The sequence below is a fragment of the Eulemur rufifrons genome, chromosome 19 (genome assembly GCF_041146395.1).
Source record: "Eulemur rufifrons isolate Redbay chromosome 19, OSU_ERuf_1, whole genome shotgun sequence".
NCBI classification, from domain to species: domain Eukaryota; kingdom Metazoa; phylum Chordata; class Mammalia; order Primates; family Lemuridae; genus Eulemur; species Eulemur rufifrons.
The window spans coordinates 58349014-58375120 of record NC_091001.1 but is presented as its reverse complement, the minus strand read 5'-3'; the positions used below and the strand labels follow the sequence as shown (position 1 = coordinate 58375120).

The 26107-nt window shown below is 51.8% G+C and overlaps 1 protein-coding gene across 7 annotated transcripts in view; it reads right to left on the bottom strand.

The window, feature by feature from the left end:
- SFXN5 (sideroflexin 5) overlaps positions 1-26107 on the bottom strand; it is a 111592-nt gene that overhangs the window by 20511 nt on the left and 64974 nt on the right. For 2 of the 7 annotated variants that reach the window (XM_069495107.1, XM_069495109.1), the window contains 3 exons: positions 20449-20539; positions 4753-4868; positions 2780-2865 (listed from right to left, as the gene is read on the bottom strand). The exons of 1 other annotated variant lie outside the window; for it this stretch is intronic. In XM_069495107.1, the coding sequence (XP_069351208.1) occupies positions 2780-2865; positions 4753-4868; positions 20449-20539 (293 nt within the window). Of the gene's footprint in view, positions 1-2779; positions 2866-4752; positions 4869-5042; positions 5177-20448; positions 20540-26107 lie in introns of those variants that run through there. 4 more of the 7 variants (XM_069495106.1, XM_069495108.1, XM_069495110.1 and 1 more) reach the window with 3 other exon arrangements.

The window sequence follows — 26107 nt, the reverse complement described above, 5'->3', positions numbered from 1 at the left end:
ATGCAACATCCTGGGATAAAAAGGGACTGTCTGGAACAGCCTGAGCTCTGTTCCCACTCCTTCTAGAACAGGATGTCCTGCAACACTTTAGTCCAGAAATCCCATTTCCCCCAGGGTATGCAACCCAGGGCGCAGTGCTTTCGGGGTCCCTCAGTTGTAGAGTGATGGGCAGATGAGACTCCATCCTCTCTTGGCAGCTTTCCTGAGCCTTGGTGGACTAGCTGGTCATGAATCCTAGGCTTTTCTTGCCCCTCGAAGCCTACTTGTGCTTTGCTTGACTTGCTGTGTGAGTGTCCTGTCTCACCGGATTCCTGGTGCAGGTGAGAGAGTAAGCGGTGCCCACTGAGCCTGGTTCTCAATCCCAGGGTTCAGGATTCAGCAGTCTTGAAGAGAGAAGCCCTGCCTTCCTCATTTGCCCCCTTGTCTGCTTGCATGTACTCATAGTTACTGGTATTTGGGTACAACCTCAGCTCACCAGGGGGCGTGTGGGGAGTACATATATTAAAAGTCAGGGGCACAGAAGTGATTGTTCTCCCAGGATCTGTTTATTTTTGCCTGTTGCAAATTTCCATATCAGACCCATTTTTTTCTTTTTGGAGACAGAGAGGAGGGTCTCTGTTGCTAGGCTAGAGTGCAGTGGCATCATCATAGCTCACTGCAACCTCAAATTCCTGGGCCCAAGTGATCCTTCTACCTCAGCCTCCCAAGTGGCTGGGACTACATTTTTGTATTTTTACTAGAGATGGGGTCTCGTTATGTTGTTCAGGCTGGTCTTGAACTCCTGGGCTCAAGTGATCCTCCTGCCTCGGCCTTCCAAAGTGCTAGGATTATGGGCCTGAGCCACCATGCCCCACCTAGTTTTCTTAAATCCCAGTACTCAATGCACCATGCCCTTGCTCAGGTAACCCCAGAGGCTCCGCCCTCTTCTAGGACAAGAGGGACCATCCCTTTGGCGGGGCACACAGGGCCTCTCATCATCTGGCCCCAAGCACATTTGCTTCAGCCAGACTGGACTCTTCCATGTCCACACAACAGGCCCACACCCTGCCCAGAAAGCCGTCCCTTCCTGCCCTCAGGGTCAGCTGCAGCCCCTCTCTGGGGAATAGTCCTCCTTGCTGCTGGACCCATAGTCTTTCTCTCAAGGACACCTTGGCCTCATTCACAAACTGCCCGCTCTCCCCTGCAGCTGACCTGTGTGTGGGTCCTGCCCATCTCCCTTATAAAAATACAGGCTTCCTGAGGTCAGGCCCCAAGTCCGCCCCTCCCCTGTCTCCACACAGGGCAGGGCCCAGACACAAGCTGATCACATCATGTGCCCTGAAGACCCAAGAGGCAGCGGTATGAAGAGCCCAGGCTTTGCAGCCAGAGTCCTGAGCCAGCCCTGGCGCTGCTATTTCCTAGTGTGTGACCCTAAGCAGATGATATAACCTCTTTTACCTTCCTCTCCTCATCTGTAAAACAGGGATATCATATACTTACCTTACTGCACTGTTGTGAGGGTTAAATGAGAGCATTGATTCGCTCACTCATTCATTCATTCATTCCACAAACACTTATTGAGCATCTACTATGTGCCAGGAACTGTGCTAGATGCTGTGCAGGGCAGTAAACAAAAGGATTCACTTGCCTCCATGGAAATTACATTCTAGTGGAGCAGACAGATAATACACAACCAGATAAATAATTGCAGATACTGAAAAGTGCTGTGAAGAAAAATAAGGGGGTGTGAGGCGAGAGGAGGTAGTGAGTAATGGTGGCTGCTCTGGTGGGGTGGCCAGGGACGGCTTTTTCGAAGAGGTGGCATTCGGGCAGAGACCAGACTCAGAGAGGACTGGGACGCAGGGCCTAATAAATGTCAGTTTCTACTACAATTAGTACGGTGGAATGAGAAGGCCCCCAAACTGGGGAGGATCTCTTGCCCCAGAACCCCAGATGGAGTGCCCCAACCCTGTCCTTATCCTACACACCCCCGATTTCAACTGAGGCCTTGAGGTGTCCCCACGGGGCAGAGCCCCCAGGAGGATGGGAGGAAGGGAGTTCCCACTGTCACCTGCACAAGCCAGGGGTCTGCACCTGCAGGCACCCTCCACCCAGGACCCCTCCCAGGTCCGCCCTCATCCCCAGGGCCTGCCCCCATCGCTCAGCCGCTCCTCCCAGCAGCCTTCGGGCTTCCCGATTCAACTTCACACCCATTCGTTAATAGAATCACTCTACTGTTGTTAGCATGTTCCCTTATTTCTTTACAGTCACGACAAATATGAGTTCTTAGAACGTCCCTCTGAGGGAGGGAGGGGGGTGGTTATCACTGTTTGTACTTTATAAGCAGAGATCTGAGGTGGTGATTTGCCTCACAGTAGATGCCTGCAAGGGGCGCCGCTGGCCCCAGGCCTGGGGTCTTCCTGCCAGAATCCTGGGACTCTGCCGTCACACATGGCCCTGCCCTGTTCCCTAAGCGTGCAACAGCACACACACGCACACGCAAACACGCACACGACCCAGAACCACCAGCTCCTCAGGGCAGGGCCAGCCTGGTCCACCCCGACGTCCCTCACAGCACTCAGCCCAGGGCCCTGCGTGGTGAAAGCCCAGGAAATCCCACAGAACGATTCCAGTAGCACCTACCTGGGAGGGACTGAGCACTGAGCAGGACACTCTCCACCCCCTGAAAACAAGGGGGCTGCCGGCTGCTCCCCAGGCCCTTGCTCTGGGCCAGCCTGGGCCCCTTCCCTCTGGCCCTCCTCCCGACGGCGGCCCCTTGGTTCTGGCTGCCCCAACTCACTTCTCCAGCATGGACATGACGATCGGGGGTAGCACCAGGATGGGCATGGGCAGGACCACCCGGGTCAGCGCCGTCTCCAGCAGGGCCTGGGGGCGGGCAGAGTGCGGTGAGCCGGCGGGGGGTTGCGGGACGGCAAGCCCCGCCCCGAGCCCCTGGCTGTGTGTGCCGCTGCGGAGCACATCTGGCTGAATGGAATTATTCATGGAATTGCTCACGAAGCTGTATCCCCAACAACAGAAAACAGCCACCCCCGTCTTCTTGCCACACATTTGAAAGAGCAGATTCCCCTCACCTGCCACATGTGGGGGAGGGGTGGCAACACAGAAGCCGCCCCAGGAAGGGGAGGTGCCAGGGAGGTGGCAGGTGCAGCCTCCCCTGCCTGGGACATGCAGGGCTGGGGAGCAGCTCTGAAACCAAGCAGGCTGGAAGGACCAGCACGAACAGAGCCATGGTGCTCATGGTGATGAGGGAGGATACAGATTCTGGGGCTTATTTAGTTGACATCCCTTAAAGACAAAGATTCAGAGGATCTAATCTTGTGTCTCCTGGCTCGGGATGAGTCTTTCTCAGTGACAAGAGGCTGGCTTGGTAAGGGGCACATGCCCCTGCTGAGCACCTGCACGGTTTCCATCAGGGGTCTGCCTGGGCCCTTACTCTGGGGGCTCCCATGGGATTCCCGGTGGGGGGTGTCACAGTCCAGGACTGGCATAGCTCAGGGCCAGTTCTGTGCTTTCACAGCCATTACAGTGAGTTCCTTTAACCCCCCCCCCCGCCCCCGGGCTCCCCGACCTCAGAGGAGGCTCCAGGAGCTGCTCACAGCCCACAGATCCCCGGAGTCTTTCCCCAGACAGCAAGGAGCTGACCGAGTCCGGCTAAAGGAGGCCCAGGGTTCCTTGCTGTTTGGCACCACCAGGAGTTGTCCTGTTGCCTCCCTCACAGAGGCTGGGGAAAGAGTAGGGCTGGGGTGGGAGACTGGCGTTGGGGAGGAAATTGAGGATAAATCTCCACTGATGATGGACTCAGGGCTGAAAATTTCCCTCAGGAACCTGGGCCTTTATAGTCAGCCTCAGGCAGGCCTGGGAGAGCGTCCCTCCAGTGTCCCGAACAGGAGTGGGAGGACGGGAGGGTCTAGTGCCAGTGCAGGGAGCAGAGAAGCAACGTGGGCATGGCACCTCCAGGCCCTCACCCCTCACAGGCCTTGGAGGGGCACTGACTTGGACAGGGCTCTTCCCAGATCTGGGGCCTCATGACAGGGGTGGGTGCTCGGCCACCTCACAGCTGGCAGCCCCACTCCTGCCCCATTCCCAGCACTCAGGCCAGAGCCCAGGGCGGAGGGATGAAGCTGCTAACCACTGTCAGGTCGAAGCTGGAAAAGCACAAGGAAATGTGCACATGGACTGAGTTTTTTTAAAACTAGGATTGCTAGAGAGGCCGAGACCAGTGAAATTAGAGATGAAAGAGCATCTTCTTGTGACAAAATATTCTTCTCCAAACGTTGGCAAGCCTGAAATCCCTCAACCTCAGTGCACGCACTCCCTGCAACAGTGCCTGCCAACCCAGAACCACAAACCACACACCCCCAGTCCTCCCCTTCTTACCCAAGAGGACATGAAGGCTCAGGGAGGCAGGGCCCCTGGGGCCTGGGGAGGGGAAGAAAGTTCTGGGGGAGTCCCCTCTGCCCTCACCAATTAACACCTCATCTGAGTGAGGTGATCTGAGAAGCTGGGTGAGGGGCTGGGACCAGAGATGGGATGTTTCACAGCTGTGAGGGACTGTCCAGGGGGACAGGCTTGGCTGGGGCCAGACCTTGAGGCCTGGGGCTCATGCAGATGGAAGGCAGGGGTGGAGTGAGGCGGAGACATCAAAAGGACAAAGCCAGGGTACCCTGGAGAGAAGCCCCCAGGAATGAACACGTCAGGGGAAAACCAATCCCCTCCCTGTTTGCTGGCCTCCCCACCGGCCCCTTGACCCACGTGTCTGGCTGCGATCTTGGAGGAGCCCACGAGGTTGCCATCACCATCCAGGACATCAATCCCTTCCTCCAGCTCCCCGTACCGCATCAGGACCACGTTGCAGATATTGGCGCTGGCTGGAGAGAGAGGGGGTGCAGGGAGCAGGGGTGAGGGGAGGATGTCGTTCCCCGGGGTGGGGGGGAACACCACTGGGCTCCTCCATCACCCAATCCTCCCTACCCTGAACCACAGTGGGCAGTGGGCAGAGGTTGGGGAAGGCGAGGGTCTGTTGTCCACCTGCCTACCAGCCTGGTGAAGGATGTGGGCACCTTGGGGGGCCTGGCAAGCACAGCTGGAAAGAGCCAGTGTCAGGGAGGAGAGCGTTCAGGGCCCAGAGAACGGCCACCTGTCAAAGGTGCTGCCCTCCTCTCCTCTGGGGCGGGCCCTGCAGACAGGCAAAGTGATGCCCATGTGGGGGGGCTCTCCGGCCTGAAGACACATCCCCACTGGGGCCTAATGTTTCACCATCAGCAACGCAGGCCCTTGGGCTGCCCCATTCTCTTTAAATGCCAGTCTCCACATCCACCCTGCAGCCTCAGAGTGAATCGAGTTCCCAGAGATTTGCTTCCCTGACAGCAGGTGCCAGAGCAGGCAGGAACCTCAGCGCTCACCCAGCACCACCCCCTCATCATATGGATGGAAAACTGAGGCTCAGAAAGGGGGAGTGACTTATCTGAGGTCACACAGCAAATTGGGACAGAGCAGAAAGGCTACAGTGCCTAAGCCTCTGGACACCTGGGGATGCGACGGTTGGGGGACATGGAGTTCAAGGCAGACCTTCTATAATCTTGATTCCGCGGTTGAGCTCCTTCCTTTGGTGTGTCCCCTCCCTTGGCCTCAGCTGAGATCTTGGGGACCTGGGCTGAGGGGTGGGTTCCTTGCTCCTTACTGAAGCACTGGATGCTGAAGTCGGGGGGCCACCCGTGAGCTGGTGACTAGCGCGGGAAGACTATTTCTGCTCCCCTCGCCTGGGACTCGTGTGGCTGGGCCTGGGCCCGTGGCCCAGTGTGGGTGCCGCCCTCGCCTGAACTCCTCCAGCCCTGCTTCAGGATGGAAGTGGGGGGACTTGGGAGTGGTGGGCAGGTGGGGAGTGGGGGGTGACAAATGTGGAGCCCGCCTGCCTCACTCCTCCCCCCAAAGCGCCTTGCTGTGTTTAAAGTTTTAATTTTTGCTAATTAATGTCAATTAATTTTGTATAATGAGTGTTTAATTTTGGGGAGTGTGTGAGCCTGGGAGCGACTGCAGTTCTGGGCTGTGAACGCTGATTAGCATCAACACCTGCTGCTTCCCCCCTCCCTCCAGTGGGGGGGCACCAGGGTTTGGGGAGCTGGAGGGTGGCGGGGCCTAGTGGGCAGGCGGAGTGGGAGGGAGACCACAGATGCTCCCGGTGCCCGAGCCAACGGCTGGGGAGCCGAGCGGTCCAGGGTGCCCACAGCTGGGGGACGGGGTTCTGCAGGTGAGGCGTGGCTTGAGACCCGGGGGTCTCTGGGCCTCAGTCTCCTGTTTCAATAAGTGGGGAGGTGGAATAAACAGAGGGGAAGACCGAGAGGTTCTGCAGTCTTTGGAGAAGAAAAGCAGAAGGCCAAATACAGTTCTGAAATGTATTTAGAGCACAGACGCCATCTTTGAGCATCTCTACTGTGTCCACGTGACACTCCGTGCAATGGAACCCACAGACCCTCTGTGGCTGGGAGTCACCCTGCACCCCTCCTGCCCCACAGTGGGCACGCTCACCTGTCTTAAACGTGGTCTTGACCAGGGGTGATTTTTTGATATATTTGGCCACGTCTGGAGACATTCTTGATGACCACAGTCTAGGGGTGGGGATGCGGGTTGCTACCGGCATCTAGCGGGCGGAGGCCAGGGATACCGCTACACATCCCACAACACACAAGACAGCTCCCACAACAAAGAATTACTGGGCCCCAAATGTCAACAGCGCTGACACTGAGAAACCTTCGTTTTAACCCCAGCCAGAGATGACAGAATTAGGAGGGTGAATCTGAGGTAAGACAGATTTGATCAGCAGGAAACAGGTGGAGGAAGAATTGGGAGCCGGGGTTTGGGGACATCTGGGCTTGGGATTCAATCCTGGCTCTGTAACTCTCCCTACTCACCCCCAGAGGCCAGAGGTGAGCTTCTGCCAGTCCCAGGGTCCCTCAGGGCTCAGGGTCCAGAAGAGCCCCCCAGGGTGGCCTTGGGAAGCTGGCACCCAGCCTCTTTGTGCTGGGGACATGCCCTCTAGTGGCGGTAGGGATGCTCTGCATCCCCCACACCCCTGGGGCTGCCAGGGCCTCAGTTCCCAGGAGACCCAAGAAAACCACTGGATAGTGGGATGTTCTGCCCTGAAAGGCATCAACCCCTGCCCTCGGAGAACCCCTTCCTCCACACCACAACCACCGCCATTCCAGGAAAGGCAAGGTTACAGGAACATGGTCCGGAGGATGAGCATCCTTAATTAAGGTCAGGGGGCTGCCAGCTCACGCCAAGAACTTGAGCCACTGCCACCTCAACGCCTGCTCAGCTTCCATGAGTGTGAAAGGAGCAGCCTGTAGGGTCTCCCCGGGATTTCTGGGTCCTGGCTGAGCTCACACAGAATGTCAACCCCACACCTGTGCCCATGCCAGGTCAGGGGACACTGGGATCACCTGAAACATCTCTAGGCCCCATTTTGTGTGGGGGCGGGGGCGGGGCAGGGAGACGGACAAAGAGGAGACAGTGTGGATCTGGGGGGGGTGGCAGGCCAGCCCCAGGCTCATGGTGGCATTTTGCTTACTCTCTGCAATCCCCGAATGTGAAGTGCAGGGCTAGCAGGACAGAATGGGACTTTGGTTCAAACACAAACCCGCTGGAGACAAAAGATGCAGCATGAAAGGAAGTGAAGGCCCAGCCTTCTTCCCCTCAGACAGCCCCTTCGGGACGTCTTTGGGGGTGACAATGCCCCCTTTCATCTAAATTGCCTGGATGGAATAAAGAGAAAACCCTAAAAGCCACCTCAGAATGATGGCAACCCCCGGCTTTCTCCCCTTGAACAGCCAGTTCTTACTGCCTAGTCAGATGGCACATGCCTTACAATCTCTTCTATTGACTGTGTACACTAGTTGTCCATTTATTGAGCACCTGCTGTATGCACAGGCTACTAGCCATCCCTTCCCTTGAGCATTGAGAATGTCAGTCTGTTACACTGATTTCATTTCCATGATCTCATCCACAACTTTTGATTCTGTCATGTCACTTTCAAACCTTCCCTGGTCCCTCCCATCCCACTCCTGACAAGTCTACCTCCCGTGACAGGGACACTTAGAGCCTAAGCAAATGGCGGGGGGAAGAGAGATAAAGAAAGCGCAACCATAGGCCATGGGTCTTCTCTCTAACACATGGGCAAAATCTATTATTGATGGTATCAGCAGGTTAATTAAGCAGTCTGTTAGTGATAATGTTAAGAAAGCTGGCATGTTTTCAACTCAGATTGTCACCATTCAAGACTCAGGCATAACTGATGTTGGAGCAGCAATGCTGGGAGATATCATGGAATGAGATGGGGGAGGAGATAGAGAGAGAGAGAGATTTTGCTTCTTGCTGATGGCAAGCTCAGTGTCAAGTCCTGAGGAAAATACGCTCTTGACTGCTGCAGATGTTCTCACATCCGACCCACTGCAATGCAAAATCACGCAGACTGCGAACAGCTAAGAAAGCAGCCAGTGTAGACAGGATAGTGTGGGGAAGAAGAAAGAGCAGTAGACAGAAAGACAAATGTACCAGGAAATTCTCCAAAAGAAGACCACAGGGGAGCCTTCCTCCTGAACTAACGCAGGGATAGACAAGCAGATCATGCAGCGTCCTTGCCTGGCAACACACCCACCTGTCAGGGATATGAACTGGTGGTAAAGCAGTTGTGTCAACTACCACGGAAAGGACCATTTGAACATGGAGGTGGAGCAATGGGCTATCGATTTGGGGAGAACAAAATATTATAACTCCTCAATTCTAAGATGCATTTTCCCATATTTTAATATTTTAAAAATCATGATGTGCCTTACAATGAATGTCAGTGGGGAGGGGGGAACCTTATCTGTTACCCCAAACAACTGCCTGTATGTGAACTTAGCCATGCATAGAGGTATCTGTTCATTCAAGTGTCACCTCAGCTGACCACAGCAATCCATACAGAATTTGAACTTAAACTTAGATTCCTAATTGTTGCCTAAAACATCTTTCTAAAACTTACGCTATAATGGAGCACGGACATGAAAAGTTATTGTACATGCAGAAGATCGTCTGCCAGATACCAGGCAATGCAATTAAAGACAGTAGAAATTGCCAAACCATAGATAGCTACCCTAAAGAAATGCTTGCCCATATGTACAAAGAGACATTTACAAGGATGTTAATTATAGCACTGTTTGTAAGAGCAAATAATTAGAAACAACCTAAATGTCCACCATTAGGGAACTCACATGGGAAGATCTCCAAAACAAACTGTTATGTGAAAAAAGCTACTAAGTATGTACATGATGATTTACTATATGTAAAACCCTGTAATTGGTATACACACATATGTGTGCATAAATCCACAGGTTACATTCTGGAAGGTTCGTACCTCACAGAGTGGTCCCCTTGGAGAAGAGAACTCAATTGGAGAATTAGGGGTTGTTGAAAGACTTCCACTTTCTTTTATGTCAAATTTTTCTATATCATTTGAATTTTTACAATGAGAATATAATCGTGTTTCCCTAATTTAAAAATTGAAAGAAATTGCCAAACTTCTTGAAGAAGATCAAAGAAATTTTAAAGCCAGCAGGGATTGGTGTGACCTATTCACGGATCCCACACTTAGGTATTTATATGTCAGAAACTTCCTAAAGAAGCTGAGTAAGTTTAGGAATATTTTTTCCTTCAAATAAAGAAAAAAATGAAACTGCAAGAGCAATCAAATCAGAAATGCAGACAAAAAATTCCCAATATTCTTTTCTATGCTTTGAAATTATACATCAATCTCAAAGGGGCTAAAGAAGTTGAGATTAGAGGCAGAGATTACAAAATGCAATGGTGGCCACGACCCCGTGTTTAATAACCAATGTCCAAAAGAGAATTACAAAACGTGAAGAAAGCTCAGACTCCAACTCTAGCCCTGAAGAAAGTGACTTGTATTGAATGTGAAAACGAATGCTTGCTTATCCCTTCCAATGAATGTTAATTATAGTCCTCTCCTCTTCTGAAAGGCTATTATATTAATACCTCTTATAACTGAGGCATTGTAGAAACATGGCATTCAATATCTAGTTAGAAATCATATTATAAGAAATGGGAGGCCAGGCATGGTGGCTCATGTTTGTAATCCCAGCACTTTGGGAGGCTGCGGTGGGAGGATTGCTTGAGGCCAGGAGTTGGACACCAACCTGGGCAACACAGCAAGAACCCATCTCTACAAAAAAATGGAGAAATTAGCCAGGTATGGTGGTGTACGCCTATAGTCCCAGCTACTTGGGAGGCTGAGGCAGGAGGACTGCTTAAGCCCAGGAGTTTGAGGTTGCAGTGAGTTATGATGATGGTACTGCAGTCTAGTCTGGGCAGCAGAGCAACATCCTGTCTCAAAAAAAAAAAAAAAAAAAAAAAAGGAAATGGGAAACTGGGAAAATATATTTATTATATATGATAAACAAAGGGTTACTAATATTAATCAACGGAGGGTCATGGTGACCAACTCTTAGTAGCTATTCTACCCCCAAAAGATTAGTCCAAACTAACAGTAATAATCCTCCCTGGTCAGTGATTGGTCTAGGAAGGGACATGTGACTCAATTCTAGCCAATGAGGGATATCTGCTGGGGACTCCTGGGTAAGGTCTCCTCCCATCTAAGGGGTGGGAGGCAGACAGCCTCTTGTCCTCTGGACATTGTCGGGTCTGGATGTGATGCTTGGAATTGCTGCTGCCCTCTCTTGAACATGACAGGAGCTAGCCTGAAGATGAAGCCTACCGGGAAGCCGACAGAGCAGAGAGTTGGGAGGAGGGCCTGGATGCCTCCCCTAAGACTTACCCTTTTGCAAAGTAATAAATTCCTTTATTATTTAAGCCAATTTGAGTTGAGAGTTTCTGCTAAGTTCAGCCAAAAACATGCATAAAATATACAAAAAATTTTTTAAATTATTAACAAAAAGATACAGTGATCAAAATCATAGGAAGATATATGAGCAGGCAATTCATAAAATATAAAATCCTAATAAACATGAATTCAATCTTACTAACAGTCAATGTCAGATTTCTGAATCTAAGAAAAAAAATCAATTTGCAGGAGTTCTTTATATGTCTCGGAGACTAATCCTAATTGGTTAAATGGTTTCCAAATAGCTATTCCCAGCCTGTGGCTTGTTTTTCCTCACTTTGTTGCTGGTGTCTTCTGTCATATAGTTTAAGATGTAGTCAAATAAACAATACTTTCCTTTCTGGCATATACTTCTTGTGTCATTAAGAAACTCTACTCCTACTCCAATGTTCATCTACATTTTCTTCTAAAAGTTTGAAACTTTTACTTTTCACATTTAGGTCTTTATCTGGAATTTATTATGTGTATGGTATGAGATAGGGACCTCCTTCTTCTCTTTACTATTTGGAAACCTAATGCCCAATATGGTTAAGAAAAGGTTCTCAGCCACACTGAGCATTGGAAAAATGCAAAGTAAAATGAGAAATGAACCATTTCAGGTGAACAAAAATTTAAAAAGATTAATACCAAATATTGAAGAGGTGTTGAAGAGGACATAGGGAAACAAAAATTCATACCCTGCAGGTAGGGTAAAAGCCTGTGTGCCCATTTGGCAATATCTAGAAAAGCTGCAAATGTGCATACCCTCTAACATGCCCACCCGGTTCCTAGGTACATGTTCTAGATTGGTAATTCTCAACACCGGCTGCACAACTGAAATCAGATCTGAGGTAGAGCCCAGATCTAATTTTTTTTAAGTACCAGATATTCATCTTCCCACCAAATCTGGTTTTGTTTTAAGCTCCCCAGGTGACTGTAATACAGATCAAGGTTTGGAAACCCTGCCCAGGTGAAACTCTTACGCATGTGCACGTGGACATGTGCACAAGGTTGTTCAGAGCCAGACGGTGGTATAATAATGAGAAACTGGAAACAACTTAAATGTCCCCAATTAATCAACTATGGGTAGTCATATAGTAGAATGCCTATAATAGCTGAAATGAATGTATATAGATTAACATGGATAAATCTCAAAACCACAATGAAAAGCAAGTTACAATATGATACAGTTAATACAAATTTAAAAAATATATAAACAATACAATTGACGGTTTATGGTACATAAACCATATAGACTGTAGGTCAGCAGCCTGCCCTGGGGAGAGAAAGAAACCAGAATCAAAAAACGTAGAGGGTATGGAGGGCTTTGAATGTATCTAATATTTTATTTCTCTATTTCCTCAATTTTCTGTATTAACTGAAAAATTAAATTTCATAATTTAAAAGAAAGCCACAAAACAAACTATTGTGGCTATTAAAAAGGATAAGTTAGAATCTTATGACCACCATGAAAAGACATCCAAAATTTATTGTGAGGTTAAAAAGCAGTTTACAGATTAGTATACTACATGAACCCATTTGTATTAACTTATAGTTATAGAGGCATATTGACGCTATATATCAATATAATAAATAGGCAGAGATTCACACACTTTTACATGTTAACTTGAATTTGGAGGGATATATACTAAACTTGTCTCTGGGGAGAGAAGTAGGATAGTTAGCTTTATACAAAAGTTATGTATTATCAGAAAAAAAAAATAGAGCCATTTTCATTAAAACAAACAAACAAAGCACAATAAGACTCCAGTTGCCAATCTGGCTCCAGATTGGTGATGGACAAAGCACTCCCAGACTCCACTTCCTCAACTGCAAGGAGAGGAAGGTAATGCCGGCCTCCCCTCCCCTTCTCTCTTCTCTCCTGCCTCCCTTCCTGCCACTATTTTGTTGGCAACATGGTAAATGCTTCAAATAATGTAAAAGGGTAAATCATAAAAATTAAGTCTCCTTCCTGATTCTGATCCTTAGCTTCACCCCCTCCCCATCTGTATGCACATTTGTAGCTTGACTAGAAATTGCCAAGTGGGCACACAGGCTTTTACCCTACCTGCAGGGTAGGAATTTTTGTTTCCTCTTCAACACCTCTTCAATATTTAGTATTAACAATCTTTTAAAATTTTTCTTCATCTGAAATGATTCATTTCTCATTTTACTTTGCATTTTTCCAATGCCCAGTATGGTTGGGAACTTTTTCTTAACTACATTGGGCATTTGGGTTTCCAAATAGTACAGAGTACAAGGAGATCCCTATTTCATACCACACACAAAAATAAATTCCAGAGGCAACCACTGTAGCCAGGTTCTCAGGTCCCTGCCAGAGATGGTCCATGCATTAAAAGTGTACGTGTATGTACCTCACCACCGTTACACACACACACACACACACACACACTCTCACACACACACACACTCACACACTCAAATCACAGCAGAACACAACCCCTCTGCCTTTAAAGGAGTGATGATTATCAAATAAAGATGTATACCCTAATATTTGCTTGATTTCACAATAATCACCATTATTCCACCTGAGGGGCAGTGCTAAATGGCACAGATTTTCTTTTAAATAGCTTGAGAACTTGGGGAGAGTTTCACAACCCATACTGAAGTGTTACCAACTCAGGACTGGGAATTTCTGGATTGAAAAATCAGCTTGTAAATCTAGGTGTAGGTTGACTCTGAAGTTTGGAATCTGTTAATATAAGATTCCTGTTAACACATCCGTCTTCTAAAAAGCTCCCTTTTATCACAGCTGCTCCCTAGTTTGAGCTTCTTCAGTGGTTCCCCATTAGCCATAAGATAAAGCTCAAACGCTAAGCGAATCCTCAAAGCCCCAGCATGCCCTCCCCAAGCAGACCCCCGCTCCTTCCTGCACTCATAACCCCCTCGCCACTGCCTTACACTTCCCCACTTTCTCTGCCTTCTGGATTTTAGGAATTATAAAACCTCAACAGCATTTACTGAGCACCTACTATTGCCAGGTCCTGAGCAAGCTGCTCAGAAACAGGTGACTTGGTCACGTGTAAGTGACCCCATAGCTTTTTGAGCCCATCCACTAATCAGACACTTCCCTGAAACACAAGAGTTAGGCAGCTCATTCCAATGACAGACTCATTATTTTTTTTTTCCTGTCTTTCAGAAGATCCTGCCACTCTTGTTGGGCTCCCGCTTATCAGAGCTACTCTTGACGTGTGGAGCCAGAATTAAACAGACTCCTTTGTTCTGGGTATGCTATCTTTAGTAATGCAGTTGAAATATGAGTGAACGTCATCAGAGGCACATGCCACGCTGTGGACCCATTCTGAGCACACAGCCCACAAAATCCCCAGGTCTCTGTCCTGAGTACCTCGGCCAAGCCAGGTCCTGGCACCTTTACGCTTGCACAGCTACGTTCTGAACAGCAAGCCTTACCTCGAACCTTGTGAGATATCATCGGCCCACCTCGATGGATCTTTTTAGATCCTGGTACTCTCGCCCATGAATTCACAATCCCTGCCAGGTCGGTGTCCCTGCTTCTTGAACGTGAGCCACAGGCCTCCTCCGTCCCAGGCAGTCATAAAATAACTGGAGGGGATGAGACTGAAGACAGAGCCCTGGGACACACCACTAGATGCTTCCCTCTGGCTGACGCGGACCCACTGCCCACGTCCCCTTGGGGCCTGACGCACACCGGGGGCCCATGCCAGTTCCGAGGCTGCCGCCAGCGCTGGCACCCGCCCAGCCCAGCCTCCCTTCCACGACTCCTCGAAATCCACACCACAGTGCCCACATGTTCCTTTGATAACATGGTCTAATGATCTCCCTTTTTAAAAACAAATGCCCTCTCCTTAAATAATGCAGTACATATTAGATTCCCAAAATCTTAGAGGTGTTGGAAGGTGATTTAGAGATAATATCTAACGAATTTCATCCCCTATAAAACTTTATTGCACTTGTCAGTGGAGCTTTTGTTTTTTGTGCTATTTTGGGCATTTGAATGCCTATTACCCCCAAATAGTAAGTTCTCTAATGGCAGGAATGTGTCTTCTCTGGTTCTTCCCATCCCTGACTGGGGCAGGTGGAGGGTAGTGGAGCTAGAAGAGGACTAACATTCACTAGGTGCTTATGAATGCTGGGAGATTGTCATGTTTAATCTCCAAGAAAACTCCGATTAGTGATACCAGTATCCCCATTTTACAGATGGGGCACCATGGCCAGGGAATGTGGGAGAACATGCCCAGGATGGCCCGGAAAGGGGTGGGCCCCTCTACCCTAGGCCTGCTGGCTGGAAGAGTGGACCCAGTGAGGGTAAAATCTTATACAAGAAAACAGAACACCCAAAAATGATTTTTAAAAATGGAAAATGTATGAATAAATGTCCAGGTAGCCACAGAATCTGGTCACCTTTGTCATCAGGGTGAAGTTCCACTGCAAGAGCCTGATCTCAAACTTTTTGTGACAAAGCATTTATTTGATCACTGAACAAACCCACACTGAGCACCGACTGTGTGCCCGGCACAGTGGGGTCCTGGGGCTGGTGATGAATGAGACTAGTCCTGTCTTGGGGCACTCCCAGTCTGATGGGAGAGGCGCACTTGGAAACAAAATGGGCAGTCCCCAAATAGACACAGCCACACACAGAGAGCTGTAGAGTTAGCTGCAATCTAACCCTGACTGGGACTCCAGCGAGGGCTTCCGAGAGGAGATGGTTTCTAAGCCAAGTCACAAAGCCCTAGTGGCCAGGAAAGAGGCCGAGGTGGTGGGAAGAGCAGGCATCCAGGCAGCAGGGCCCCGTGCAAAGACCTGGGCCCAGCTAGAGGCAGGAGAGGAGGGTCGCAAGAGTCACTACAGCTGCAGTGGGGTACAGCAGGGCACGAGCAGGTCCAGGCAGGGACTCATGGCATCCAGAGGTGTCTGAGGGGCTGTGAATGCCGTGTGGAGCACCACTGCCCCGGATAGAGGGAGCACATGCCCCAGGGCCCAGGGCCCAGCTGCTTCGGGCACACCCTGCTGCCTCCCACTCACAAGGCACAAGGCTCTGACCTGGGGGCAGGCTTTCAGCACTCAGATAGCACTGTCACGGCCACCTCCCGGACAAGGGAAGCAGGGTGGACTGAGCATGAGGGAGTAGTGCGGCACGGGAGGGATCGATGACATGAAGACAGTGTGTCCTGGGGGTGAGGGGGCCCGGGCGTGGGGGAGCAGGTGTACAGCATGTTGGGTGGAGTGGGCAGAAGGCCTCCCAAAGACTGCCCAGACACCCTGAGCAATGCACTCACTGGTGAGCTCAGGGATCTTTCCATGGCAATGAAATACATGGTGACATTTAACATAAGGGACTGTGGGGGACAACACAGGACATCACTTCCTAGCAAAGGGCTGCTGGGGCCACATTTACGGTGCAGGCAGGAAAGCTATTTTCCATGGAAGGCGTCAGCTGGCCCAGATGGGGGTCTTCACTAGCACATGACACTCATGGCTGTCCCCTGCTCCATGTGGATGCAGTTAGGCAGCTGGGGGTGACCTTCAGGGCTTCCATCCCTCCGCCTACACACACCTACACAGTGTCTGTGGTGCCAGCCATCACCTGGGGTCTCCACCTCACTAAAGCCCCTGCCCCACCCGTCACTGTAACAAGGTGTGCCTATTCCTCTGGCCGGTGTCCGCTCTAGGACCTGGCCCCGGCCCTCGCCCCTGTTGGTAACTCCTCCCAGCGCCCCCTCTCCCAAGGCTTCTCAAGAAGTCCGTGGGGCCTGCAGCCCGTGGAACGGACTCTGCGCAGGGAGTGTGATGGCTGGACCTGGGGGCGTGTGTTTTCCGATGCCTCCTCTATTGACCTTTAATTACACTGTTTGCCCAGCTTCCCAAACCATTAACTTCCACCTCACAGCGACCATTCGTCAATTAACAGAGGGCCTGCTCTGAGCTCGAGCTCCTGAGCACAATTAGGCGTGACAGTCCACAAATAAGAAAGAACTAGAGAATTAATTAAGGTCTAAGCAAATTAATTACCAGTCCCCAATCGATTCCGATGCCAGCACACATGCTCCTGGGCTCACCGTCTTTCCCAACATCTCCTTGTATAAATAGAAACAGATTTCCCACATGATTGCTGTTCTAGACCAGGGGCACAGTGCGGCCCTGAAACCACCTTGGCTGCAGTAAGCATCCCGGGGCTTCCCACGGACACACACGCGCACGCACACCCATCGGTGCACACACGCGCACACACACAACCCTGGCTGAAAACCCAGGGGAGAACGTGGAGGCCCTGAGTAGCCCCTGCCACCTCTGGGCCACACGCCTCAGTTTCTCAGCTACAGCTGGTGAGGGGTCCTCCAAGCAGGCTGGAAATAGCCCCAGGCTGGGCCTGGAAGGCCTGGGCTTTGGCCAGCTCAGTGTAACTTTAAGTGAGTCTATAAAATGGGAACGGCACATTCCGCCTTCAGACCTCCTAGCATAGAATGAGAATGTGGGGAGAAAAGAGGCCTGCTGGGGGACCCCTGGGAGCGCTGGGCTCTGCTAACTGGGGGAGGCATACAGTGATGTCAAGGAGGTCCCAGCAGGAAGGGGCTGAAGGAGGTCTGGTCAGAGGCCTCATTTTCCGATGCAGAGACAGAGGGCATTGCAGGGTGGGAGCAGGGGACTTACGTGCCTGCCCAAGTGTCCTGCACGTGTGTCTCAGGCCTCTCTCAGGCAGCATGTGGGACCCAGAGAAGAGAAGTCTCCCCCAGCCTCTCAGACTTCAGGCTGGAGCCCCAGGAGGAGCAGGGCAGGGCAGTGGGAAGAAACAACTGACTCCTGGGAGCCTCCTTGTTCCCCAGAGCTTGAGTTCCCGGCCTGCCTAGGAGGGTGGGAGTGAGGATGTGGCCCCAACCACTGGGCACACGGGCCTTTTCGGGACCCTCCTCACCCTGAAGAGCCCCTTCTGCTCCACTCTGCAGACACATCCCAACAACCAGGGTTTAATACGATCACTCCACTTGCCTCAACCACTTCCCACGTGCACTCGTAGCTTGCTGAGTCCTGTCTCCCCATGATGCCAGCAGCCCAGAGGGACAAAGGATCCTCTACCAGGTAAAGTATGGCCTGAGCCAGCTTCTCACAGCCTTTAAGGGTGGCCCAGCCTGGTCCGGCCTAGCCTGCCTTGGAAAGCAGGAGTGAGCATTGGCAGGACTTAGGCCCTGCCAGAACCCAGGGGGCTCAGAGATGCTCTTTCCTGGCCAGGGGTTCCTGGGGATAAGAAGGAGGAAGGCTAAGTGCAGGGACTGCATGGTGGCCCGAGAGGACCAGCAGGTTTTTGAGCCCCTGGTGGGTGAGGGGCATTACCTATTCCTCTCACGACTGTGTCCGTCTGACTAGGGGACTCGGCAAGTGCCCATTTGCAGGTGGGACTGGGATGGACACCGGAGCCAGAGAGACGGAACCGGCCTGTGGGGAGCAGAGACTGGGGCTGGCAGTGGAAGGCAGGCAGGACTCCACACAGCCAGGACTCAGGCAGCTGGGCCCGAGGAAGAAGCCAGGAAGCGCCTGCTTCTCTCAGGATCCTGGCGAGGTAGGACTGCCAGGGCTGCAGACCACGCTGTGTGCAACCTGTGCAACAGGCTAGGGATATGCGGGATCTCAGGACCCCTAACAGTGGCTGGACCTGTGTGCGGGGCAAGGAGAAGGTGGGAGGGGAATCAGGCTGGAGCCTAAAGAGGGACATGTCAGAAAATCTCAGACCGAGGGCAGGGGCCCTCCTCCTGAAGGAGTCCCAGGGAGATTAAGACCACTCCAAGGTCACACAGCTGGCAGAGCAGGGCTGTGAAGCTCTTATCTGAAGCTTGGCCGAGGGCAGATTACATCCCAGCTAGATCCAGTCCAGGGCAGCTGGGCGCTGCCCCCTTGTCGGGCTGCTTCTGACCCTGCAGGCCAAAGGTGAGGAATACCAGTTGGGCAGCCTGTTTGCTCAATTAGGCCCCTTAACAAAGTCAGATCTAAAGAGTTATTCCATTAATGGCCCAGGACAGAAATAGCTGAGAGTTCATTAAAAGTGTGGAGTTGCTATAGCAATTATCTGGGTCGGCTGCAGCTTGGCAGGGTAGCTGGTTCTGGGAGTTCATTAGCCTCTGGGCCATCCAGGAGGTGGGGTACCCAGTAAAGATCTCCTGCCTTCTCATGGGGGCCTTTCCTATCAGTGGAATCTGGTCTGCGGCCTCGTTTGCTCCTCCCTGAGGCCTGGGCTGTCGGGAGGTGGGCACTGGCACCTGCATTTTACAGACGGGGAAGCTGAGCCTGGAGGGGAAGAACAGGACCAGGACCACGAGCCTGGGTCTGACTCTAGCTCTTCACACTGAACCTTGGCACCACGGCGGTCACAGAACCTCGTGCCCTGTGCTGGTGCCGCCCCCATCTTTGTCCTCTGGCACAGAGGGAAAACTGGTGTTATGGTTTATGCACTTGCTTATCCTTCTCTTTGGACAACTATCCACTGCCTTGTGCTGCTCTCAATGTTGCTTATCTCTTTTTAATTTTTTAAAAAATTATGCTGGGCATGGTGTACACCAGTAGTCCCAGCTACTCAGGAGGCTGAGGCAGGAGGATCGCTTGAGCCCAGGAGTTTGAGGTTGCTGTGAGCTATGATGATGCCACTGCACTCCAGCTTGCACAACAGAGTGAGACCCTGTCTCAAAAAATAAAATAAAATAAGAGCCAAACTGGGCTTTCTGGCATCCCCATAACCCAGGCCCAGGGCATCTGTTGTGAGCCCTAAGCCCGGCAAAGGCTCAGCTGAAGGCAGGAGACATCCTTTCTACACACTTGTGCACCCACAATCACCTGCTGACGAGAGAGGCCTCTAAAATCCAGAGGGCCACAAGACCCAAAGGCTTGAAACCTAAACTAGCAGAAGCTTCCAACCTTCTTTTGTGCCAGGAACCTCTCTGGCAGACTGGTAAGGCCTATGCACCCCTCTCAGAATAATGTTTCTCAATATATAAAACAACATAGGATCACAAAGGGATTATATTGACATAAGTAATCAAAATATTTTTAAAATTGTAATATAGTAATACACAAGCTTTTAAACTAATGAATTAAAAAGCAAGATCTAGTTGACATATTAAACATGACTTAGTGTTGAATGTAAACGATATTTTAAGATCTTTGTAACAACTGTAATGTGACACAAAAATATCTTTGATTTCTATTGGTGACAAAGTCACAGGTCTTGTTTCTTACTGTGGTTTGTTGCCTATATTCATAATGGAAAGAAATGTTAAATTGCAGTTAGAGGTTAATGTAAATATTTTCCATGACCAAGTTCACGGAGTCCACTGTATTCTGTTTACTGACCCTTGGGGGCCTGGGACCCCAGGTTAAGAATCCCTGTGTTGAAGCAGAATCTCAGGCACGGAGCTGTCAGTGAGGCCCCATGATCCTGTTCTCCAGCTACGTGTTTGCTCCAATTCCCCTAGCCGGGCGTCCCCTGGGCATCACGAGAGATGTGGAAGGGCCACCCAGCCCCCTGGGAGCCCTGAAGTCCCCCACACCCGTGCACAGCACATGCGTGTCTATGACTGTGCAGGTCTTACCTACAGCAGGGAATGGCACAAATCTCTGGACGAGAAGGCGAGTGGCTGGAGTGAACTTGTTGGCTTTCTGAACCAGGACATTAAGGCCCACCTTGGAAAGAAAAAGAAAAAAACAAAAACAGAAAATGTGCACAGTGCTGCAGTGACTTGTGGGAGGAAGGGGCAGAACTGGAGGGAGAGCAGACAGAGACGGGCATCACCTTTCCCCTGCAGTGGCACCCCAGATCCCTAGTCCCCAGCAACACTCGATAGCGCAGGGCTCCTGTGTGGCTACAGTACCACTGTCCCGTCCTCCCAGGTCACCAGCCCACGAGAAAGAGGGAGGGGGTAAAGCATCGGACACACACACACTCATACACGTTCACGCTCACACACACACACATCCACAGACACTCACACACTCACGCTCACACACACACACACATCCACAGACACACGTTCATGCTCACACACACATCCACTGACGCTCACACGTTCATGCTCACACACAGACATCCCCAGATACTCACACATTCATGTTCACACACACACATCCACAGACACACGTTCACACTCTCTCACACACATCCACAGACGCTCACACGTTCACGCTCACAGACACATCCACACTCACACGTTCATGCTCACACACACACATCCACAGACACATGTTCACACTCTCACGCATCCACAGATGCTCACACGTTCATGCTCACACTCTCACGCATCCACAGACACTCACACATTCATGCTCACACACATCCACAGACACACGTTCAAGCTCACACACAGACATCCCCAGATACTCACACATTCATGTTCACACACACACACATCCACAGACACACGTTCACACTCACACACACGTCCACAGATACTCACACGTTCAGTCACACACACATCCACAGACACACATATACACTCACACACACACACTCACTCACACACTCATGCACATATATTCACACACATTCACACTCACACACACATTCACATAATACACTCATACACATACGCGCACACACATATACACACCCATACACATACACACATATACACTCACACATACACTATTACAAATTCACACTCACACACATATACACACATTCACACACATGCAGACTCATACACATACGCACATATACTCACACATACACACACATTCACACTCCCACACATATACATACATACACATTCTCACACATACACAAACACACTCAGCAGAAGGGGGACGGGATGGAACGGTGCAGTGGTGGGGCCAGGACACATACTCTGCACATGAATGAAGCGTAGGAACCCCTCACTCCCACACTGGCCTCTCAGCACATGGCCTTTCTGAGACCATGAGGGCTCAGGAATAGGAGACCTGCACACCTGCCCACAGGCTGCCGGGACAAGCAGAGTAGCTCAGAGCAGGACAGCGGGTGCCATGGACACCCCGGATTCACTGCGCCTGCCTTCGCTCCTCTCGCCCAGCCCAGGACACCAGGAGCCCCACCCCAGCCCCTGCCTGGGCCTCCTCACTCCATGCATCCATCGCCCTTGCTGTCCTCCGTCTTTCTAGAGCACAGGTCTGCCCACACCCACTGCCACCGGCTCCTCCCACGAGCGCGTGACAAGATGCCATCTCCCTCCCGCAGCTGTCCGGCCATCATAACCTCACCTCCCCACTCCCCTGATACCTCACATTTGACCCCACAAGTCCAGTTTGCTGGTCATCAGATGCTACATGAGGCTGCCAGCCGTGGGGCCTTTGCAGTGCTGGTCCCTAGGCCTGGGGCGCCTCCCTCCTCCACTTGGCCCACACCTGTTCTTCCAGTTCTGCCTCCAGTGTCAACGACTAGCAGCGGAACTTAGGCAGCCAAGTCATTTAACCTTTCTCAGCCTCAGTTTCCTTGTCTGTAAAAAGGGATAGTAGTATCTCTAATATCCCAGAGCTATTATAAGAATTGTATGCGAAGTGTTGGGCACGAGCTTGGCACATAAAAGGCCTCAGTGAATGAAGCAATATAGTAACGATGTCTCTGGCTGGGATGGAGGAATGTATGTCCACTACCAGGGCTGTACACACCGGCACATAGCACACGCTCAATAACCTGGTGATTGAGGCAGAAACAACAGGAACCAAAAAATGCCTGCGTGGCAAGATCAGCGAAGGTGGGGAGATGGACTTCTTGGAGGTTAGGCTAGGCAGAGGCAAAGGTTTCTGGTGGGGGAACAGCATGGGCACAGGCATGGAGAGAGAAAAGACAAGATGCATGCATCCGGACCAGGGGTCGGGGGTGTATTGGCCTCTGCACTCCCAGACTGAGGCCAGAGCCGGCCCCTGCCCTGTGCATCTTTCCTGGGAAGCAGAGGTGGCCAGGGGCAGCCTACTCTCAGTTCGGGCACACCGGGTGGCTCAGCAGGCCACACGGCATCCTCAGGCCTGGCTCTGGCCTCAGCCTTCTGGGTGGCTGGGGAAGATGCAGAGCCTTGGGATGGCCTCCAGGGCTGCTGGGTGTCTGCAGCAGTCGCTGCACGGCAGGAAGGGCCCAGCCTAGGCTGCAAGTGTGAGACCCAGGAAGACAGGCAGTGCCAGCCCGCCAGCCCTTGGGCAGCACAGCGCCCTGCAGAGCCAGAGTGCTGCTGGTAAATGCAGCCTGGGCTCTCGGTGCCCGGACTCCACTTCATGTCCCAGGCTGATACTCAGAGTCCAATCCTTGTCCTCTCTGCTGGTTCGAGGGAAGGCTGGGAGGCAGGGAGACTAGCGGCAGCTTGGACGCGCCACAGCAGTACGGTGAGGCAGGGATGGTGAGCTGCCAGCCCACACTGGGCCCTAATGCCCCTGCTACACGGGTAGAACTCATCAAGCCCAGGTCTCCCCAGCTCTCAGCAGTGATGACTCAGAAATGGCCCCCACCCCAACCCCAGGAAAGCATGGGAGGAGGCAGCCAGCTTTAGTTATGAAGAGGAAGGGGCTCAGGAGAAGCCGGTGAACACCTCCTCCGGGCCAGCCACTCAGCACATGCTCACATGAACGATCTTAATGAAATCCTACTAAAAGTGTTTTGGAGAGGCCCTTTTTACTGATAAGAGACAGGTTCAGAGAGGTTAAGTAAATTTGCCCAAGGCCAGACAGCTGCTTTGAGGCAGGTAAAGCTGGGATTTGAACTCAGGGCCTGAGAGTTCCAAAGCTTTGCCCTTACCGCTGTGCTACTCACTTTCCAATGTCTTCCATCTCAAGGAGTGATGCTTTCACATCTGCATGCCATTTAATGGCACATTTGCATAGCAAGAGCCTCCCTGGCAAAGGCCAGCTTGGGGGCTTCCAGAGGAATGGAACACAGAAGGCGGCTCCTGACCCTTGAGACATCCCTGACCCCCGCAGCTGGAAGTCAGGAGCTCTGGGTTCAAAACCCCACATGCTCATTTGGGAAGATTCAGGAAGTGCAAGGATGGGGAGCAGGGGCCATTCGAGGAAGTGAGCAGGGAGGCTGGGACCCCTCCCTGCGGCAGCCTCTTGGGGGTGGGCAGGGCTGGAGTGCAGTGCAGGGCAAGGATGAGTGGTGGCCATCAGTTGTAGCAAACACTCAGACCTGTTCCGCAGCCCCTGCAAGGCCTTCTCCTGCCTGATCAGCCATTCTTCCCACTGGCTAGGACTGGCACAGTCCAGAGTGGGTCACCCATCCCATCTCCCCAACTGCAGGCAGGACCCCAGGGTAGGGAGGAAGAAAGAAGAGAAAAAACAGTGTTCTGGTCCCAGGTCTCTCTGGCTTCCTCTTCCCTGAAGCCCACTAGGGTCTCCCCAGCCTGGATGGGGTGACATTTAATGAGGAACACGTATGTTTCTGAGAGCATGGCCAATATACGCGAGCCCAGGGAAGGGGCCAGGAGCCAGCAAAGTGGGGAGAAAACCTGGGCACGTGTGTAGCTGTGAGCTCATGAGGATTCAGTAAGGTCACTCTGCCCACACACCAGTGATGGCCCCGAGGCAGAGAGGGTACGAACATGAGGAGGCAAGTGGCCACTTACCCTCGCCCCTCGTTGAGCCCCCAGCCCAGGCCTTATTGCCCCAGTGCCTAGGACAGCCACAGCCTGGAAGGAACCCAGGGTGGGCTGCAGACCGGGGGTTGGGAGCCGTCTGTTCTAGTTCCTCAGGGGCCCTTTGGCCTGGAACATTTGGTGGAGCCCATTAAAATTAAAAAGCCAAGTGGCTGGTGGCTCTGAATGCCAGCTCGTTTTCCCTGGCATGGTGGGTCCTGTTTAAGGGAACCAGCTGGCATTAATGGCACACAACTCATCACGAACAGCAGCTAGCAATCAGAAAACTCGGAGCTAATAATCGGGTTTGGGAAAGATAATGAGATATGGAACAATTGCTGCTGAGGGTCCCCCAGGGTCTGTTTTAACAGCCTCCAAATAAGCTACAAAATAGAAATTAACCAAACAGGAGCTCCATTTTGGCAGAGGGGGAAAACAAACAGGGTGCGGATTTTGCACAAGAATTTCTTGCGTGGCCAGCCGCGAGGGTCCTGGGAGAGGCCTGACCCCAGGCTCCGCGGGCATCAGCATCAGCCTGAGGGAAGCCACGGGCCTTCTCTGACCACTCCTCCCCAGGCTCTGGCTACCAGGCTAGTGAATTTACCGTGGGCAGCTAACAGGAGGCCAGAGGAAGAGGAGGGAAGGCCAGCTTCCTGACAGTCCCCCGAGACAGGAAAAGGGCTGACCAGCACCAAGAACTGTGCCTGCAGTGGGAGCTCCATGACACAAAACCTTTAGTGTCATGAGCTATGTGACTGGCGGCTGCATCCTTAAATACCAAGGGCTCTCCAGGCCACAAGCAGCCTGATTTCTCCAACGCCAGCAAGGAGCCACTGGCTGGGGCTGGAGCAACGCCTGCATCCCTCTCCCACCTGGACTGCCCCTCCTCATTCCAGCCTGCATGTCCCGCCCTGGCGGATGCCTCTGTTTCCAGGGGCTCCAGGCACTCCACCTTCACACATCCAAAACGAAGGTTGTTGCACTCCTCCTCACCCACACCCTTCCTGCTCACCCATTCCCAGCTCAGCTCCTCATGCCAGAGACCTCAGAGCCTTCCTGGGCACGGGTCTCTCCCAGCCCACATCTAACCATCGCTCGTGGTTCTAGCTCCTGGATATCTTGAATGCGGCTCTTCTCGCCCTCTGCTCCCACCACTTAGCACACGTCACCTCTCCCTGGGTGACAGCCCACTCCTAACCGGGCCCCTGCTTCCACTCTTACACCCACCGACCTATTCTCTACAGCAGCCAAAGTGAGCTTTGGAAAACGCATAGCCACTTTGGGAGGCTGAGACGGAAGGACTGCTTGAGGCCAGGAGTTTAAGATCAGCCTGGGAAATATAATGAGATTCCCCTGACCCCCATTTCTACCAAAAAATTAAAAAAATTAGCCAGGTGTGGTGGTGCACGCCTGTAGTCCCACCTACTTGCAAGGTTGAGGCAGGAGGATCGCTTGAGCCCAGGAGTTCGAGGTTACAGTGAGCTATGATGATGCCACTGTGCTCCAGCCTGGGTGACAGAGCAAGACTCTCCAAAAAAAAAAAAAAAAAGAGCATAGTGACCTGCTTAAAGGTGTTCAGTGGCTGCTCACAGCACCCAAAGAGCCGCACAGCCCTGCAAGACCTCTTACCCTCACCTGCTTGGAAGGCTCCGGCCAC